At 40.5% G+C, this 15,898-nt stretch overlaps 1 protein-coding gene across 2 annotated transcripts in view; it reads left to right on the top strand.

Annotated features, from left to right (window-relative positions):
* Window positions 1-15,898, top strand: part of adcy3a (adenylate cyclase 3a) — a 224,088-nt gene that overhangs the window by 138,803 nt on the left and 69,387 nt on the right. For both annotated transcript variants that reach the window (XM_075464641.1, XM_075464640.1), the window contains exons 11-15: window positions 4,060-4,221; window positions 4,390-4,477; window positions 9,306-9,422; window positions 9,705-9,985; window positions 11,401-11,482. In XM_075464641.1, coding sequence (XP_075320756.1) covers window positions 4,060-4,221; window positions 4,390-4,477; window positions 9,306-9,422; window positions 9,705-9,985; window positions 11,401-11,482 — 730 coding nt within the window. The remainder of the gene's footprint in view (window positions 1-4,059; window positions 4,222-4,389; window positions 4,478-9,305; window positions 9,423-9,704; window positions 9,986-11,400; window positions 11,483-15,898) is intronic.

Below are 15,898 nucleotides of genomic sequence, written 5' to 3'. Positions count from 1 at the left end.
TGTTTTAAATATTTTGCTTTTGTTTCTATTTCATGTTGAAGTAGATTGTTGATTTCCTTTCTCACCTCACTCATTCGTTTGTTAACGCTTTTAAGGCATCCCACAATATAGCTGGATTTGTTTCCCCATGATCATTTTCCTCCAAATAAGACCGTATGTCTGCCCTAATTTGCTCGACAACTGATTAATGTTTAATATTCCCACATTCAACCTCCATAATGTATCTTTCTGTCTACAGTTCAGGTGTATCTTCAAATATATGGCACTATGGTCAGACACATCTGCCACTCCAATCCAACAGTCTTGTATTATATCTCTATTTTCTGTCTGCATAAAAAAATAATCTATCCGGGAATAAACAGAATGTGACATTGAGTAATGACTTAAATCCCTCCGCAGTGGATTTAGATCTCTCCACACATCAAAAAAGCCCATCTCCCCCCATGTATTCCTTACCAGTTTTGTGATAGATTTCTTATTTCTCTTGAGACTAGTTGTGTCCACCTCATAGTCCATTAACACATTAAGGTCTCCCCCACATATACATATGCCCTCAGCCTCCAATGCAATGGTGTCAAATAGAGACTTAAAGAAATCCTTATTACTCTCAGGTGGGGCATATATATTTACCAACGTTATCATTATTTGGTCTATTTTTCCTTTCACAATGACATAAGTTCCTTCTTTGTCTTTTATTTCCTTTATGCACTCAAATTTAATTACGTTAGACATCTTTTCCGAGCATTAGTATGTGAGCTGTAAAAGGTGTTCTTAAAACCAAATTTCTTTAATTTCTCATGTTCTGCTTTAGTAAGATGAGTTTCTTGTAGAAAGTTGATTTGTGTCTTTTCTTTTTTAAGCTTGGACATTATTTTAGCTCTTTTGACTGGGTTTCCCAGGCCATTAACATTCAAAGGAAGAAACTTAATTACTTCTTGTTTGGTATCCATAAATCACATTTGTTGTGTTAACTTTGTGAAGATTCATCAACAGGCTTTCAGTTAAACATTCAAGAACCATCAACATTTTCAGTAACTGTTAAAACTTGTTTGAACTATTTACAAAAAAAGTGACCTCCATAAAGAGATGTCAACAACCCTCCTCTTCTGCTGACTCTCTTTTTGATTTGAGGGGGAAAACCTTACATAAAGAAAGGGCCCCCATCCAGTAAGGTAATTTAACCCATATAGGATTAATATACCCATACCAGTCCTTGCTGCTGCGTTTCAGTCCCCCTTCAGCCAACAGCCTATTTATCTATAACCCGCCATAGCAACTAATACACTATATACACTCAGCTGAACTTTACCTTTCCCGAGCAAGTGATACCATTCTCATGTCCATCTTAGCTCAGGGTTATACTGGTGTATATACTCATTCTGTGTTGTTTCCACTCAGTTGAAATTCTTGCAGTCGTCCTCGAGCGCGTCTGCTGGCCTCTCCGGTGCGTCCGCTCCCGGTTTGTTTCCATGTCGAGGTCCCGGTCGAGCGGAGCCTTCCAATGCGCGTGGCTCCCCCGCTGTTGGTCCCCGTGTTATCCGCGTCGTATCCTCTTCCCCGCAGGTCGCTGGCTGCCTCTTCTACACTGCCATAAGTTTTCACCTCGTTTTCCCAGTGGATACGCATCTTGTTGAGAGGTGTCTGAAAGCGGATGCCTTCTCTCTTTAAGATCTTTTTAATGTTACCGTATGCTTTACGTTGTTGTAGCGTCCTCTCTGAATAGTCGTGGTCAAAATATATCCGATTTTCTCCGAGGGTGATTGTTTTTTTCTCCCATGCTTTTTTTAATATCATCTCCTTTACGGTGAACTGTTGGAACTTGATGACAATCGATCTGGGAGGCTGGCCAGATTTTGGCTTTGGAGCCAGGGCTCGGTGAGCGCGCTGAATCTGTAGGTCCGAGTTTACAGAAAATTCTTCACGGAGCCATTTATCCATGAACTCTGCGACCGAGTCGCTCTTTGACTCTGCCTCCTCTTGAATACCATACACCCGTAAGTTACTTCGTCTGGACCTCGATTCTAAATTGTCTAGTTTGTCCCCGAGGATTTTCTGCTCTTGCATTATTTCCTGCAGTGCACAGTTTGCTTCATGACTCCACAACTCGATCTCCTCTGTGCGTGTCAGAGCAGCAGTTATCTTCTCATCCTGTTCTCCATTGTCCGTGGTTATTTTGGCAAACTTCTGATCGATGTCTCCCTTGAGTTCTGTCAGTTCATCTCTCATTTGCGCTGTAATTTCGTCTTTGTATGTTTTTAGGTCCGTCTTCATTTCGTTTTGCAGGGTTTGAATTTGTTTGCTAATGCCGTCCCAGCTGCTTTGAAATGAGTCCATGCTAACTTGTGGTGTTAGCTAACCTCTCGATGTATTTCTTTGCTTTGGGTATCCGGGTTCTTTTTATTCTTATTTTTTGTTGATGCTCCACTCATATTCTCAGTTTGAGTTTGTCTGTGTCTACGTCTCTAGTTTTAGTGGAGTTTAGGGTGTTAGCATGCGGGAGCTCCTGATTTACGCGTCCATGCTGCTCGCCTGTCCCACCGGAAGTCCAAAAGCCTACGTTACTTAAAGGAAAATACTAAGGCAAATGTCTTTCAAATTAGATTTAAGAAAAAAAAAGTATAATAATTTTGGCATTTTTAGGCCTTTGATGGACAGATTAGTGGAGAAAGACATCAAAGACACCATGGAACACCCCAAGTCAGATTTTAAAATAAATACTTTGTTACTTACAGTAAAATACCTGATGTAAGGCCTTTTGAGCCTGACGTTCAAATACAGCGATCAGTAAGACCATACAAGGACTTTTCATAGCTATATTATACACGTCTTAATATCCAAATAAAAGCTTTCGCATGTTTACCTCGATGGGTAATTTTTGGTTGGACTCCATCTCCCTCTGTCTTGGTAAAACAACAACTCTACATCAGTAAAACAGCCTGTGATTCAACTGTAACTTCATTTTTCTCTGTTAAGCAATGTCTTCCACACAGATGACATCAGACCTCATCTGTCTGTTTCCCTATATCTTACTAACAGGTACCTTGTGGATGTTGCTAACCCATGGCAAGCAGGTCACTCCGTAGCTGCATTGGCCCCCATCAAAATTTCTTCAGACATGTTCCAGTTCTTCTTTTATTTCTAATGCTGAATATGTTTCAACCTATTTTTTAATCCAGCCATGCTCCAACCTCACAGTTAGTCTTCAGATTACTTCCATTTGCTTTTCCTGAACAGTCAGTCTTGTCTTTCAAATATTTCCATGTTTATCACTCACTCACTCACTCACTCACTCACTCACTCACTCACTCACTCACTCACTCACTCACTCACTCACACACACACACACTCACTCACTCACTCACACACACTCACTCACTCACTCACTCACTCACTCACTCACTCACTCACTCACACACACACACACACTCACTCACTCACACACTCTCACACACACACACACACACACACACACACACACACACACACACACACACACACACACACACACACTTTCATCTGCAGTAGTTGGTTAATAAATGTTGATTCCTATTTTTGTCAAATTTGGTGTTTTCTCACAGCAGAAATTCATGGTGCTGCGGCTCATGAAATAGAGCTTCCCCAGGCTTTTTGTTATTTTTTTTAACCAATCTAAAAGCCGAACCAATAATGTTGGAGCTTATGAATTCTGATCTTTAGCCTATTTCAACGGAAAGCTTTGTTTTAAAAAAGGTCTCTTTAAGAACAGGCTTAGTCACAAGCATTAAAAACTGAAGCTTTTCCTGGACGTGTGCGCTGCTCTAGGCTTTAAAGGTAAAAGCACATGTGTTGCATCGGGTCATAATAAATTGAAAATGTAGCCTTGTTTTGGTATCCATCTCTAATAAGAATCAGTGACAACCCTGCTAGAACTTGTTTATAATTAAGAAAGTCTTTAGGATGAAAGATTAAATATGTTGAATTACAAAAAGCGGCATCCATTTTCCCTCCACTATAGAATTAGTTACTTGTTTGTTTTAAAATTTATTTATATAACCTGCTGGGGATCTTGTGTCTCAACAGTCTGAAGGGAAAACACACCAACAGGCTCTCCCTGAGGTTTGTGGATCAAGACCTGGAGACTCGTTACTCTGTGGAGAAGGAGAAGCAGAGTGGAGCGGCCTTTTGTTGCTCCTGTGTCGTTCTGCTCTTTACTGCGGTGATGGAGATGTTAATAGACCCCTGGTCAGTTCAAAAGGCCAATAACATTATTCTCATACTTTATATTAATTATTGAAAGAAAGATTAAAAGAAAATATTTTTGCTGCAGTCAGTAATGTTGCTTTCTGCAGTACTGTATTGGACTGCTTTCAGTGCCCCATGACTTAAAGTTTCCCTCTTATTTTGGAACAGGTTGGTTGCCAACTACATCACATTTGCAGTGGGAGAAGTACTGCTGCTCGTCCTGACAATCTGTTCTCTGGCTGCCATCTTTCCTCGAGTGAGTTCCAAAGACATTCCAAAACTGTTTTACTGTTTACATTCTATCCGAGTCACCCCATATTCAGATGGAAAAAATCGAGTACAGCATCCTTGCTGTCTACCAGCCTTTGGTTCCCTGTAATAAACAAAGCAACTCAAATGTCTGTTTGTGTGGGACTGACATGACACACTACTTTCAGATTCTGTCCTGTCATGGAAATTCAGATGTATTGATATCCAGCAGGCGGGCCAGTATTGACTGTCCCTGACGCAGGCTCAGCTGTGATCAGCCAGCAACAAACTACAAAGCAGTTGATTTTATGGTCTTTGAAAATACAGGCTACTGTAAATAGTGCTTGGCGCTATTCAGTGCTATCAATATTACATATCACAATGTCATGAGCCTACGGCGCCATTACCATGAGAAAAACAGAGTCCACAGTGTTTCCTTGGGATCCTGCAGGGATTTTCATAGCAAACTATTTGTCTAACCAGCAAGTACAGATGTAGCATACTTAGATAATAATTCACTTGAGTCCAAGGTCATATGTTTTGGTAAGACTGAGTAGTACATAGTACTTCAGGTAATTGATTAAACTTCTGATCATAAGAGCTTGAATAAGGGCAACTGGACTTCTTTTTTGATCTCGGATCTCCTTGGATCTTGAAGATGTTTCACCTCTCATCCTAAAGGCTTCTTCAGTTCTAAACTAGATGGTGGGGAGCATCAGCTTATAAGCAGAGAGGGTCATTACAGTCACATGTGTCACTGAGCCCACTGAACGATGTAAGACTTCTGTCCCCTTCAGTGCACACAGCACAGCACAGCTTGTGCTCTTTTACATGCTCCCCCATGAAGGTGATGTTCATCCACCAAGTTGATGTGTGCCATTAAAGCCTCCACTTTTTGAGTTTTGATCTTAACCCAATGTCGTCCACATATCTGCACCAGTGGCTTAATGCTGTTCCTTTGTATGAGCTCAGTGCTTTGCGTTCCACTTCTTCCATATAAAGATTAGCCACAATGGGGGACACAGGAGATCCCCTGGCACAGCCGTGCTTCTATCTGCAGAAACAGTCATTGTACTTGAAGTAAGTAGTGGAGAGGCAAAGGTTCAACAGGACACAGATCTGATCAGGAGTGAAGTTGGTTCTGTCCTTCACTGAGTAACCTTCTGCAGCCGTTTCCTGACAGTCTCCACTGCTGCTGAAACTGGTATGCAGCTGCCTTTTTTGGACTGTGCCGTGCACATTGAAGAGGATGGAGTGTTAATACTGAGGTTTACAGGAAACCCACACATACTGACCAGCACCTGCTTATCGACTCACATCATCCACTAGAACACAACCTGGCTGTCATCAAAACTCCACATCACCAGGCTGAGAGTGGACCTATGAAGGCTGAGGGAACATCAGCACTCCAAGAAAGCTCTTTAAACCTGTGGATACCCAAACTGGGCCTTTGTCAAATCAGCAAAGACAAATGGACCAAACCACACTGTTAGAGAAGAGAAGAAGAACAGACATCCACGTGTGGCAGGAGTCTCAGAGAAACTTAGAAGGATTTTCTCCAAACATGACATTCCAGTGCACTTCAAACCCAAGAACACCCTCAGACAGAGACTGGTTCACCCAAAGGACACTCTGAGGACAGTGATGTCCACGTTCTGGACAGAGAAGACAGATGGTTTGAGAGAGGAGTCAAGGAAGCCATCATTAGCCGCATTCGGACAGAGCCGTTCTAAGAACGCCGTTCTAAGAACGGTCCACCTGGAATTCCGTTCTAATAACTGTCCTTCCCCAGCGGAACTGTTTCAGTCTGCATTCCCACATGAGTCAGGACCAGGTCGGGACTGATGCGACGCAACCGTCTGCGACAGCGACGTGTTACTTTAGCGCCACATTCAACAACAAAACAGAACAAAACAAAACCCGGTAAAAGTAAGGAGAGAAGAAAAACACCACCAAGAAGCTAACATGGAGAGCGGGGAGGCCACCGTGTTCATGGTCTGCATGATGGTGATATTAATCATGGACAATTAAATCAAAGAGTTATTATAGATGCTGATGGCTGTGGGCAGGAAAGATTTCCTGTAGCGGTCCGCTTTGCATCCAAACTGAAGAAGCCTTTGACTGAAGAGACTCTGTTTTCCGATAACAGTCTCATGGAGAGGATGTTCAGGGTTGTCCATAATTCTCTTGATTTTATGCAAAATCCTTCTTTGCATTATTGTCTCCAGAGGTTCCACAGTCGTCCCCAGAACAGAACCAGCCTTCCTTATCAGGTTGTTGAGTCTTTTTAGGTCCCTGGTTCTGATGCTGCTGCCCCAACAGATGACGCAAGAGGAAATGACGCTCTCAACAACAGACTTGTAGAATATCTGCAACATCTTGTTGCAAACCTTGAAGAACCTTAGCTTCCTCAAGAAGTACAGTCTGCTCTGTCCTTTCTTGTAGATTGCTTCACTGTTGTGTCTCCAGTCCAGTCTGTTGTCCACATGAACACCAAGGTATTTATATTCCTCAACCACCTCCACTTCTTCTCCCATGATGGAAACAGGGTTTGATCTGACCCTGTTTCTCCTGAAATCTACAATCACCTCCTTTGTTTTGTTAACATTCAAGATGTGATGATTGTTCCCACACCATGCCACAAAGCGGTCCACCAGCTCTCTGTACTCAGCTTCTTGTCCATCTCTGATACACCCGACCACTGCAGAGTCATCTGAATATTTCTGTAGATGACATGAGTCTGACTTGTACTGGAAGTCTGAAGTGTACAGAGTGAAAAGGAATGGTGAGAGTACAGTCCCCTGTGGTGCTCCTGTGCTGCTGATCACCTGGTTAGACACACAATTCTTCAGTCTGACAAACTGTGGTCTGTTTGTCAGGTAGTCATTAATCCAGGTGATTGTTGAGGCCTCCACCTGAGTCTTCTGGAGTTTCAGACGAAGCAGATCAGGCTGGATTGTGTTAAATGCACTGGAGAAATCAAAGAACATGATCCTCACAGTGCTGCCTGCTTTGTCCAGATGACAGTGGGTTTGTTGAAGCAGGTGTATGATAGCGTCTCCAACTCCATGGCGATAAGCAAACTGCAGGGGGTCCTGATATGTGCTGGTTTGCTTACACAGGTGGGTCAACAGGAGTCTCTCCAGGACCTTCATGATGTGGGATGTCAGGGCAACAGGTCTGTAGTCATTGATGACTGAAGGATGAGTTTTCTTTGGTACCGGAACCAGACAGGATGTCTTCCACAACAGTGGTACCTTCTCTTGGGTCAAGCTAAGGTTGAAAAGGTGTTGCAGAATCCCACAGAGCTGCTCTGCACAGGCCTTCAGGACTCGGGGGCTGACACCATCTGGACCTGCAGCCTTGTTCCGGTTCAGTCTCTCCAACTGCCTCTTCACCTGACTTCTAGAAACAGAAAAGTGGGAGGGGGAGGCAAAGGGGACAGCAGCATCTCCTGATTTGGTTGAAGACAAGCTAGTGGAAGCAGAAGAATCCATGACTGAGGTGGAGGTGGAGATGTTACAGGAAAGCTGTGGGTCAGAGGAGGGTGGGATGTCTCTTTGGCTGGGAACAGGAGGGGAGGATGGTGAGCTTGTTGCTGAACTGAACCTGTTGAAGAATGTGTTCAGCTCATTTGCTCTGTCCAGACTTCCATCCATCCGATTCTCCCTCTGCTTGAGGCCTGTGATCTTCTTCATTCCTGACCACACATCTCTGATATTGTTCCTCTGCAGTTTACTCTCAAGCTTCTTTCTATACACCTCCTTGCTCTCTCTGATCTTGACTTTGAGCTGCTTCTGTATACTCCTCAGTAACTCCCTGTCTCGCTCCCTAAAGGCTCTTTTTTTCTTGTTCAATAGTTCCTTTAGCTCACTGGTGATCCAGGGTTTGTTATTAGGGAAGCATCTCACTGTTCTGGTGGGGATGGTGTTGTCCACACAGAAGTTTATATAGTCAGTCACACACTCAGTCATGGCATTAATGTCCTCTCCATGTGGCTTACAAAGAGAAATCCAATCGGTTGCATCAAAACAACCCTGTAAGGCTTCTTCAGCTTCCTGTGACCACTTTCTAACAGTCCTTTTTGTGACAGGTAGTCTCTGGACAAGGGGTTTATATGCTGAACAGAAAAAAACAAGGTTGTGATCTGATTTATCCAGGGGAGGTCTTGATTTGGAAATGTATGAATCCTTGACATTTGTGTAAAACAAATCCAATGTCTTGTTTTTTCTAGAGCAGCTGACAAACTGTTGAAAAGTTGGCAGTGTAGCAGAGAGTGAGGCATGATTAAAATCACCAGATATTGCCACAAAAGAATTGGGATTCAGAATTCAGGACCCAAGAAGAAGTCCAGTTTCCCTTATTCAAGCTCTTATGATGACCATGACCTGGATGAATGAGAATCTTCATCAACAGATTCAACTTCACTTTTCCTCCCGTTTTAAGTAAAAATGTTTACTTTAAACATGGCCTGTAGTTTTGACCTGAATTATTATGTGCATCCTTCCAACAGAAGACATGCAGATGATGGTATTGGTTGCAGTCTTTTTTATTTTTTATTATTAGTATTATTTTTTGGGCTTTTTATGCCTTTATTATATAGGACAGTGAAGAGAGACAGGAAGCAGGGGGCAGAGAGAGGGGAATAACACGCAGCAAAGGGCCGTCCGATGCGGGATTCGAACGAGGACTACAGCCTCTGTACATGGGGCGTCTACTGTACCAACACCTACACACCGCCCCTGGTTGCAGTCATTTTTGATTGTGAGAATTAAGCTGTTGCTAAAAATAAGATTTCAAATTTTAAATCTTAAATGAAATGGTATTTGTGTCAGGTCTTTCCCAAGAAGCTGGTGACTTTCTCCACCTGGATTGACCACACCCGTTGGGCTCGAAACACCTGGGCCATGACAGCAATCTTCATCCTCACTATGGCAGATGTCATTGACATGGTGAGCTGCTCTTTGCTCCTTCTTCCAACCAACCAACCAAAAAAAAAGACCAGTGTTATGATTTGTGTTTATTCTGTAAATTTATGTGGAGTCTAAAATTTACAGTAAGTGCACACATAATCAAAAAGCAGTGTGAAGCACCTTTATCACCTATATGTTATACTGGAGCTTGGAAATTTCGAATGTTTTTGTCGACAGACTAACGATAACAGATGATTGAGTGTACTTTTAGAAATAATCGGAATAACTGAGCACATGACTTTGTGTTTCTTAAATATCTAGCTGAGCTGTCTGCCTGGAGTCCCAGTTTCAGGCAGCACCACAGTGGCTCCCTCTTCTTCTTACTCTACCCGCTTAAGCCTTGATGGTTGCCTGAACAACCCCAAATATTACAGCTATACTGCTGTGCTTGCACTGATGGCCACCACCATGCTGGTTCAAGTCAGTCATATGGTCAAGCTCACGCTGATGCTGTTCATAACAGTGACAAATGGTGTTATAAACCTCTACAGCTGGACGGACATCTTTGACCACTATGACATGGTCCGCTTCGAAGACTACAGGTAAATTACGTGTCATAACTGTAAAGTAAAGCATTGATCATGATGAGTTTGGCAGCAAAATTAACTCAAGCTTTCGTTTAATCTCATAATTAGTCTGATGTTGATAGGGAAAAAAACTGTTTTATTCCAAACTGATGTATCTCATTAATAGTATGTCATTGTAGGTCATGCTAACTTTGTACTCTCCACTTACTTTATACAATTTCAAAGAGATGAGGAGACACAGAAAATAGTCCATATTTTGGTGAATATCATCAGCTCCAGCAGCTTTCTAAAATGATATTTATAAAATTAAAGGGAATTAAATTAAAGTTCGCCTCTTTTGACATGAAGCTGTATGACATCCCATATTAGCAATATCATTTATGAACATTGACTTACCCCCTGCTGCGTCCTGTGAGCAGAGTTCCAGCTGAGTTTTGGTGTTGATGAAGGTAGTCCGGCTATTTGGCTGGGGACACAAAAATAAAGCGTTTTGCTTCTCAAAACAATATGCATTCAAAAGAGTAATACATTTGCGTCACAAAATCGTTCTCCAGGAAAAAGTCAGACCTCACAATCACTTGGCCCTATTTTCTCTCCCTTCGTATCACTGCCTGCTGCCGCCTGCCGACAGCCGCGCCTGTTACGGTGTTTGCTGCTCGGAAGCAGGGGACTGCTCGCTCTGCACAGCAGGCAGTGATGAGAAGGGAGAGAAAATAGCACCAAGTGATTGTGAGGTCTGACTTTTTCCTGCGCAACGATTTTGTGATGCAAATGTATTACTCTATTGAACGCATATTGTTTTGAGAAGCAAAACGCTTTATTTTTTAAGCCAACTAGCCGGACTACCTTCGTCAACACCAAAACGAGGCTGGAACTCTGCTCACAGGACGCAGCAGGGGGTAAGAAGATGTTCATAAATGATGTTGCTGATATGGGATGTCATACAGCTTCATGTCAAAAGAGGCGAATTATCCCTTTAAGTTAGTTCCTGAGCATAATTGACAGTTTACAGACACCCTATTAGCTCATCTTGGAGAATACACTCACCTTGTTCTAAATTTTCAATGTACAAGGCTGGCTTTAACTGCACCCTTCCCCATTGTTTTCCTCACTTTACTGTCTCACTGTGACCAATCCTATTAAATAAAGCCCAAACAGAAATGGCAGCCTCAGGCAACTTACTGGCTGACCTCATCACCTGAATGCTCATTTATACAACAAATACAACAGCCCTATCATTGGAAATATACAATTTGGAAATAAACAGAATTACACTGTTAAACAACGTGGGCACCTTTCACAGGGTACTATAGCAGCAGAAATTGACACTGAAATTACACTAATTGAAATTAAATGAAAAAATTGTTTTTTTAAATCCCAAAGTGAAATGATGTCATAAAATGACAATATGTAAATATCCTCCTTTGCAGTTCATACCTGGTTCCCTCCAAGTTCACAATGACGGTTATGATTTTCATCATGATGGCCAGCTTCTATTATTTCTCCAGACATGTAAGTTTATGTGACAAAACATCATAGAAAGATAGTATTTTAAGCATTCTACTAGTGGTGTTAAATGACCTACAACAATTAATAGTGCACATACATAAATTAATGTACCATGTGAGCTTATGTCAGAAGGCTTTTAAGGTAAAATATATAGAATAATGGTAAAAAAGCAAAAAAAATGTGTCCTTCTTATTGTTGGAAACCTTGAACAGTCTTTGCTCCATACTGTTTAAACCTCTGAAATGTGTGAAATGTGCTCTATTTCTTTGTTTCATGGGTCAAATTGCTAAAAACATTTTTAGCTTGCCAAAATTTGACAAAATAAAGCTAAATAATAATAATTCAAGACCCTGAGGCAGTTATCAAAAATAAATAACACCCACTGTTGCTGTGTCAAAATGGGCCAAAAACTGATTCAATTTAGATATTCTGGAAAGCCTTTTCTGGAAATTCTGGAGAACGTTTTTGATTAGAATGTTTTTGAAAATTGTGCCTTTGTTTTCAGATTATATACTGTACTCTTATTGAATTCTATCCTTTGCTTTGTTTAGGTAGGAATAATGTAGAGACAAATTTGGTTGATTTGAAAGAGCTCAGAATTATTGAAACCACTTATTATCTAAAGACTAAGCAAAATGACAATCACTTATAGTCTAAGTCGACAATAATTGTATCATTAGAAAGGGGAGTAGGTCCTATTTCAAACTAGTCAGACCGCATACGATTACTTTATGCAGCTGTTATTCAAATATTACACAGATATTATAAGTCATCACATTTATATAAATGGAAATATTAAACACTGGTTTTGTTTGCATTACATAATTATTGGAATGTGAATTTTGTACTCTTATTTGATTTTTGACTGTGAAAATATGCATGTTTTGTTGCATTGAGTTGACTTAAACCATCTTAACCAGCTCACTTAAGATGTACCTTTTATGGAATGAAGGTTGTCCAGAAACGTTTTGCGTACTTTCACTTGCGCATATTGAAGAGGCCAGCTCCGTCATTTTAGACTGACTCCAACAAATTTCCCATACTCATTGTGCCCCTGTGAGATTCACTGATCACTTGAATCCACTGCCATCCATCAATTATTTGGTGAGTATTAAGCTTCAATTAATAATGTATGACAAAACAGTTAATTTTTTTAAATCTGCAGAGTAAGCTAGCAAAAGTTGGAGACCATGGGAAACGGAGGAAGTTTTGAGAAACACGATTGGTCCAAAACTTCTCAATGTTACATGAACGTACAAGGACGTCTATAAATTCTTAACTGGAAGCAGCTTCTAATGCTGGGACAGAGCTTTAGTTAACTGATACGTTGAGTGGTGAGGCAGGATTTGTTATGCGCTTCGAATCATTCGACTTCTGGCTGTTCGTTGCCATATTTTTGGTTTCAGTTGAGAAGAACATTATGCTGGAACAAAACAAAAAGTAATAAAGATGGACTTACTTTTTACTTTGACTGTGACTTCATCAATTTTTATGCTCATTTCCATGTAAGAAGTGGCAGAAGATTTTGTAAAAGTAGCAAAATATGTAATTTTCTATAGGCATTATAAGATTTAGTTGGTATCTTGTATAATTAATGTAGTTGTATTTAGTGGGGAAGTGAAATGTTCCTAAAACCAAGAGCCAAGACTGAAATACCCAGTTAGGTATTTTCTTAATATATGAATTATATCATCTTAATTAGCTCTGCATGGCTGTTGTGGTTCTACTTTAATGGAAGCTGTAATGTTTACAGACCTCTCAAATGCACTTTTCCCCTGAAATGCACAAGAATAGTGGTGTTTACTTAACATTAATTAATTATGACATTATCCTGTTATGCACATCGGGAATTATTGTATTGAGCCCTTTACAATCATGCTAGAATGTCATTTTTTAAAATAATTAATTTCTTATCTCTTAGAGTTAGAAGGAACTCTATGACAGCACTGTTCTGAATCTTGAATTGAACTAATTTAATTCCATATCAATAAAGTATCTATCTAAATTGAATTCAGGATTATAGTACATACACAATCATTCTAAATAAGATGAATTTTATTGTTGGTTTGGTTATTTTCTCTGACATGTTGACACTCACCAGCCCTAGTCTTAAAGAAAACACATAAATTATAATGAAAGATGATACACAAAGGACAGACATCTTAAAAATCATGATTTGCTATCCTGGGGCCTTTAGTTCAAAACGATTCTGGTTACAGTTAGTTGGAGAAAACAGGAGGTATTTATTTTTGTTTGTCATAAATAATTAAAACTATTTCTGTTTTTTTTTTCATTCAGAGGATGTTTATCTTGATGCATTTAGAGAACCAGAAGAGGGGATGAATACAAAGTCTGATACAAAGGACCTATGGATCCATTTTAGGATATTGACATAATATATTTAAATATGCACAATGCTTCAAGATCTCAGATACGTGACAAATGGGTGAGAAGACCTGTTCGACCTGAGCTATCCCAAAGACTGGTGATACCCATTTATATTACTTCTGAATATGTTTATAGAGTCATCCATGTCAGGGATGAGTCTATAAACATCTCATTTAAGTATCTCAGGATCTTGTTCACAAGTGATGACAAGTTGGAGCAAGAGATGGACAGACAGATTTGTCAACAGTAATTAGGGCACAGTGCTGATCCATTGTTGTGAAGAGAGAGCTGAGCAGAAAGGCAAAGCTTTCACTTTACTGTTGCACAGAGTTAGGGGGGTTAGGGTTAGGGTTGCACAGGCTCTCAAGTCTCACGCATTGAGCGTAACAGTCACGCTTTTTGGTCTTTTGTCACGCACTCCCGCCACACATTGTATTTCTCATGCTGAAAAAAAATTATAAAATATAAAATTCTCTGGCGCATCGCTATGGAGACGGCAGGAAACAAGCACGTGTCCCATGAGTTTGAGCAGAGCAGGGGGGGTATGTCACTCTTGCCTACAAAGCTTGCACTCAAAACTTGAGAGCCGTGCTGTTGCATCTTCATTCCAACCCTCACCTATGGTCACACAATTTGGGTAGTGACTGAAAGTATGAAACACAAGTGGCTGAAATGAGTTTCCTTCAGAGGGCCGTTCCCAGTCTTTGAGATAGGAGGAGGAGCTCTCTGCTCCTCTGCATCTAAACCAGTGAGCTGAGGTGGTTCGGGCATCTTATGCCTCTAGTGGAGGTTTCTGGGACACACCTAACTGGACTCAAAACATGCTGGAGGGATTATATATTTCTTATGATGTGGATGGATGAATGAATTGATGTTCATCAGTGTTGTTTTTGACAACCATCTTAGATTTAGTCTTAGTCTTTTGGACTAAAATGCTTATTAGTTTTAGTCACATTTTAGTCACTTCTATATGTGATAGTTTTAGTCCAGTTTTAGTCGACGAAAACTCAAAAAGGTTTTAGTCTAGTTTTAGTCAAAAAAAAAAAAAGAAAAAATAAGTATAGTCTACCGTGTTAAGAAAATAGTATGGTCTTAACTATCAAACAAGCAGAACAAAAATACATAGCTTATTAACTGACCCTGTACTAAAGCTTTCTGATTTTTCATTCTGTACTGTGCGTGTGTCCCAACTTTACTGTAAGCGCACTAAACGCACAGGTCCTGGTTAGGGCTGCACAACGTCACTTGTGGCTTTTAGGCTAAAGCTAGCAGACTCTACGTATAACAGTAACCCGACCTGTTTAACATATCAAGTTACGTGCTGACAGAACGTACACACAAAGAGATAACCACACCGTCACTGAATGTAAACATGCTGCTAAAGTAACACACATAATGAACTGACGTTAGCGTAACAAAAGCTAACTTTAGCCTGAAGTTAGCAGCCCATTTGCGCCAGGAGTATGTGGAAAACGTACTATGTATTAGCTTACTATGAAATTTATCGATTATGTTAACAGCATTTGTAACTTACCTTCGAAAAAATATCCCTGTGGCGAGCCTTAAGGTGCCGCAGCAAATACTTTTTAGGTTTTAATTGACACACACAATAAGCAGAAATGTCATGCATTTTAAACGTCTGACAGATCACCCACTAACATTTTCGTCCATTCTCGTCTCGTCAACGAAAACTCACACACGTCTCGTCATGTTTTCGTCATCAGAGAGCTATGTTTATCTCGTCACCGTCTCGTTATCGTCATGAAAAAAAGTGGCGTCAACGAAATGATTTCGTCATCGTCATCGTTGACGAAAACAACACTGATGTTCATGGAGTTGGAAGGGAACAACTTATTGATTTAACTGTAAGTCCTCAAAAACACACTGCATTATAAAACTTACCCTGATCAGTCACTAGACTGAACAATGTAAAGTCAGGATTAAAAATGTTTTTAGGTGACTATGCTAAGACATCAATGGTTGACATAACTTCAATTAATAAAATTTGTCATTTCCTGATTTCTAAGATGC

Source organism: Odontesthes bonariensis, chromosome 5 (assembly GCF_027942865.1).
Source record: "Odontesthes bonariensis isolate fOdoBon6 chromosome 5, fOdoBon6.hap1, whole genome shotgun sequence".
NCBI classification, from domain to species: domain Eukaryota; kingdom Metazoa; phylum Chordata; class Actinopteri; order Atheriniformes; family Atherinopsidae; genus Odontesthes; species Odontesthes bonariensis.
This window is presented reverse-complemented; position numbering and strand designations above follow the sequence as displayed.